This window comes from Silene latifolia, unplaced genomic scaffold (assembly GCF_048544455.1).
Source record: "Silene latifolia isolate original U9 population unplaced genomic scaffold, ASM4854445v1 scaffold_346, whole genome shotgun sequence".
Classification (NCBI taxonomy): Eukaryota; Viridiplantae; Streptophyta; class Magnoliopsida; order Caryophyllales; family Caryophyllaceae; genus Silene; species Silene latifolia.
In genome coordinates this window covers 20,383-25,156 of record NW_027413277.1, presented here as the reverse complement: position 1 = coordinate 25,156, position 4,774 = coordinate 20,383, and the positions used below count along the sequence as shown (strand labels likewise).

The 4,774-nt window shown below is 39.4% G+C and overlaps 1 protein-coding gene across 1 annotated transcript; it reads left to right on the top strand.

The window, feature by feature from the left end:
• The first annotated feature begins 423 nt into the window (after positions 1–423).
• On the top strand, positions 424–912 carry LOC141639342 (uncharacterized). The gene has a single exon (XM_074448491.1). The coding sequence runs from the start codon at positions 424–426 to the stop codon at positions 910–912; it is 489 nt and encodes a 162-aa protein (XP_074304592.1).
• The last annotated feature ends 3,862 nt before the right edge of the window (positions 913–4,774 follow it).

The window sequence follows — 4,774 nt, the reverse complement described above, 5'->3', positions numbered from 1 at the left end:
TGATATCAATAGTGTATCTAATCATATGGTGTTACTGACATCATTTAGTGAATGAAATTATGATTTGATATTGATTACCAGTTTGAAATACTTTTTGTTTTCGCTCGTGCACTAATGTGCCCGTCTTTCCCAATTTTTGTCACTTCGTTATGATGTGCTAGTTTTACTGTTACCCATTTTCTTTGAAGATTTTTAAGATGGCTTGTTCGGCATGGCATGTCTTTGTTCATCATAAGATGTTAGGCATTGTTTTATTTGATGGTTTCCTTTCCGTCTAACTACCTCTTGATGAACATTTGTCTTCTAAAGCAATTAGTCTATTACTCTTACCAGTCTTAATCTTCTAGGTTTCATTTTCTTTGATTCAATTAAATGCTATGTTCTTATAGTTTTTTTAATTAATATGGCCGATTTGGGAGAACGATGCAATGCTCGCTCCCTTGTCTCTCCGATCCTGGTACCTTTTCTAAACCAATTTTTGTTGATAATCAGCTCATTTCGAAAGGCAAATTTGAGGCCGTTAAGGGAACCCCCTTTGACTTCCTCAAGCCTCGCACAGTTGGAAGCCGAATTAACAAACTATCTGGTGGATATGACATAAATTATGTGATTGATGTTACTAAGACCCAAGCTGTATTGAACCAGGTTGCTATAGTTAAGGAGAAAAAATTAGGGAGAGTTATGCAGTTGCAGGCTAACAAGCCCGGAGTCCAGTTTTATATGAGTAATACTCTCTCGAATGTTACAGGTAAAGGAGGGTATGTGTATGGAAATAATGCCGCGCTCTGCTTGGAAACTGAAACTCAGGGGTTTTTTTATGCGGTGAATCATCCTAATTTTCCTTTAGTCATGGCCACTCTAGGGGAGACTTATAAGCATGTTATGCTCTTTAAGTTTTCTACAATAAGTTAAGCAAAAGTCCCTTATAGTTTCATGTTAATTTACTTTACATTTCATTGTTCTCTTATCGAATATTGATGGTTTTGGATTTTCACATGTTAAAACTCTCACGTGATTCTGTGGACGCGGGCCCATGGGGGCACTTGGGAAATAAGCGTTTGCATTTGTGGAGTCGCCACCAATTTATTGTGGAAAATTGGAAACCGTTCGAATACCTCGTGCCATGTCAAGACACAAAGTAGTGACATGAACACCAAGAACTCGTTACCCTTAGCATTTTATGTCTACAATGACTCTCGTGGATACCAATGAACACGGATGTTCACAGATATCTGGAGTAAGGGGTGAGGGTACGTATTAGGAAGCTCTTTTGATCGAACACCTAATCCCGCCCGCCTCGATAGCTGCCTCTACTAATGATTAGGGAAAATTGTCTATACTCGATATATTGTCGACTATATGCAAGCAATGCAACACTCATTAGATTAATCCTAGCATGTGAGAATTAGACTAAGTCGGTGAGCACGTAATTTATCGCACAAATAGGTCGAAGTAGAGATTTAAATTGATTACATGTAAAGGCATACAAGTAATACAATAAAAGAAATACAATAAAAATACAATTACAATAATTACATTGGATTAAATGATTTATGTCGAAAATACTTTTAAAACGGATAATTTGAGAAAGAATGAATAAATAAATTAACGAACATGAATTAGGGCGATAATACGATTAATAGTAAATTAAATACGTAAACTAAACTAGGTCAAATCAGAAATGGAACTTCAGGGACAGAAATCAACCGGGAACAGGCGCAGCAGAGCTGCGTCCCTTGGAAGAGGCACAACAGTTGCTGTGTCTGTTCCTGGGTTGAGTTCTGGCTGTGAAGCCGGAACCGCAACTCGTTAATATTCGTTGGTTAATTTAATGATTGATTATGAACAATTGACTCGGATGGAAGTGATTAACAGATTATTTACATGTGATTAAGGGTCATAAAAACGATAAACATGGATGAAATCGATTAGAACGAATTATTTACAAGATTAATTAGGTTATTAATTACAAATTAACAAACTAAACAAATTAATCAGACTAAACAGGCTATTAATGATGAATTAATGATGGAGACGATAAACAAAAGGTGAAAAATATATCAACGACGAATCCCAGAGATCCAATATTGATGAATCGAACCTCTAAAACCCGAATTTGATTTGATGACGAAAACCCGCAAATATGAATTACTTGGGATTCAAGTTGGGATTTAAAAGATGAATTAAATACTAATGATGATTGATGATATGTCAGATTATTATGTTTAAATTATTACGTTAAAGAATCAAAGAACAAACGAAATAAAAGAGACGAATTGACAAAAGACGAAGTAAGAAGAAAGGAAGCAGGAACTGCGGCAGCCTCAGGAAGAGGCGCAGCAGGTGCTGCGTCCCTTCGAAGAGGCGCAGCAGTTGCTACGTCCTTTTTCGACGGTCATCTTCTGGTAATTCGTAAAAAAGGATTTAAAGCATGGTTTTATAAATCGGTTTTGAAAATACTTTCGACATAAACCTTACATTATGATTACAAAAATAAAGAACAATAAATAAAATAGGGATTATACACCCTCAGACTTACATGTTTGACGAAACGAGATGAACTAAGTATACGTTTAGTGATGCTCGACTCGAATGTAGACGAAAGTGCCCTCGTAAAAGGAAAACGAATAAGATTGATTAAAGTTGATTAATGGTGGAGTTGGTCAAATTGGTCAGTCATGCAAAACGAGGCTGGTACTCAGTAGAATCCGAGCTTACGTGGTCGAAAGTTCAAGCACGTAGACGCCAAAAAGTAAGAACGTGGTCTAGAATGCAAAGGGAGAAGAGAAGGGCGGACACTCGCGTGAGAAATATGTGAGACCGAAGGTCTCTATTTATACTAATCACGTGGAGGAAATTAGGGTTTTCGGAAAAACTTTGGAAGTGAATCTCGAAAAGTTATGAAAAGATACGAAAAATACGCAGAAAAGGACTTGGGAAGAGGCGCAGCAGGCACTGCGTCTCTTGGAAGAGGCGCAACACCTGCTGCGTCCTTTCCCAAGTGGTTTCCTCCTGTGGAAGAAAGATTTCCGTGTTTTGGTTATGGAATATCGGATTAATCTTTTTTCCTTAATATTTTGTGTGAATATTACGGGAAATTATTTGCCAAAGATTAAAAGATTATAAAATATGGAATAGAAATATCCGGAACATTCCAGAACATTCTGACTCGGTTTTAGAAATTGAAGGCGGTTTTTTGATCCGGACTCCAAATGTACTCTAATTACTGCCAAAACGACCGTATCGGCACATAGATGACAATTAACAGGTAAACATAAGTGATTGAGCGATCACTTGACGATAAACTTATGAACTGTCATAAATCGTTCCGCGTACCAAACATGCGGCCCAATCATCACCGGGTGGCTTGCGAGAGGTGCAGAAATGAGGTATCTACAGAGCCCCCACTTTGACTGAGGCTTGGACAAGGCGAAAGTCAAAGTATAGCCATCAGGTCAATCGAAGATTACAACCTGACGACTATGGCGACGTGAGCCGGCTCAAGGGGTCTGAGCCAAGGACCTGTCGTCGAGAACATTTTAGAGTGTGTCGACTATCGGGGAGGGTCGTTTAAAGTCCATTAGACTACGTAAGGAGGCTCGCCAGCCATAAGAAGTGACCATACCTGAAATTCCTCGAAACTCCAGGGGAAACAAAACGCGATATTGGGAGAAGACAGCAGGACATAGTCTGGAACTGCTGAGAGAAATCTGCTTGTGGTCGGCTTCAAACAAACTTCGGAAGAGCTTGGGGTCGATGTTGATCTCCATGGCTCGAGAGGGAATGACTGTCGGTCGTGAACTCTTGCTGGGGGAACATAATCGGGAACTGATCTCCATGTCTCGAGAGGGAATGTCTATCCGTGTACTCTCGCTGGGGAAACATAATAAAGGCGTGTCGAAACACCTGTCAAAGAAGGAACGCTCGTTGTGACAAGCTAGGTCTTGGATAAAAAATAATATATGGCAGTTTGCAATTGGCTTTAAAATGCGGGTCCGGGCGAAGAATATACGTCAAACGGATCAAATATGTGATATGGCATCAAGAGGCGCACCAAAGATGGGCCCACGAAATAACGAACTTATAACGAATTTTTGAAAATTCGTATGAAGGGAAGCTGAGGAAGAGGCGTAGCAAGAGCTGCGTCCCTTGGAAGAGGCGCAGCACCTGCTGCGTCTATTCCTGGGCGTGTCTTCCCTACGTAATAACCCGATGAAACAGAGGGTTTATTTCATTTATTCGAAACACAAATTCTCAATTTCTCTCTCAAATTCCAAACATTTTCGTCAAAATTTGATCCAAAAATTTGCATTTGCCATGACTAATCGAGGTATGTGTACTAATCTTGCATTTATCTTTCGTATTTGATCGAATGGGATCGACAAAATTAGGGTTTTCGACCCTAATTAGTCGAAAATTTGGGGCTTTTCCTCCAAACGATTTTGCCTTGCAAAGTTGACTTGGTAAACGGCTAATTAGTAATATAAGGATCATAACCATGTATTTGTTTCGAATTTTCGTTGAGTTTTGAGCATTTGAGTGAAATTGAGACGGTTTCACAGCTAAACCGTAAATCGCTTCGAAAATAGCCTTAGGATTGCCCATTTGTGACGAAACTTGATATTTGGACTCCTTGTGTGATGGGTAAACTTCCTACCATCTCGTAATTTTGACTTGTGACGGCTTTTTCAGGACACTTTCTAGGGCATAATCGCCGTTATAACGAAACGCTGTCGAAATTCCGACTCGAACCCATGACTAGGCTTCAACTTAA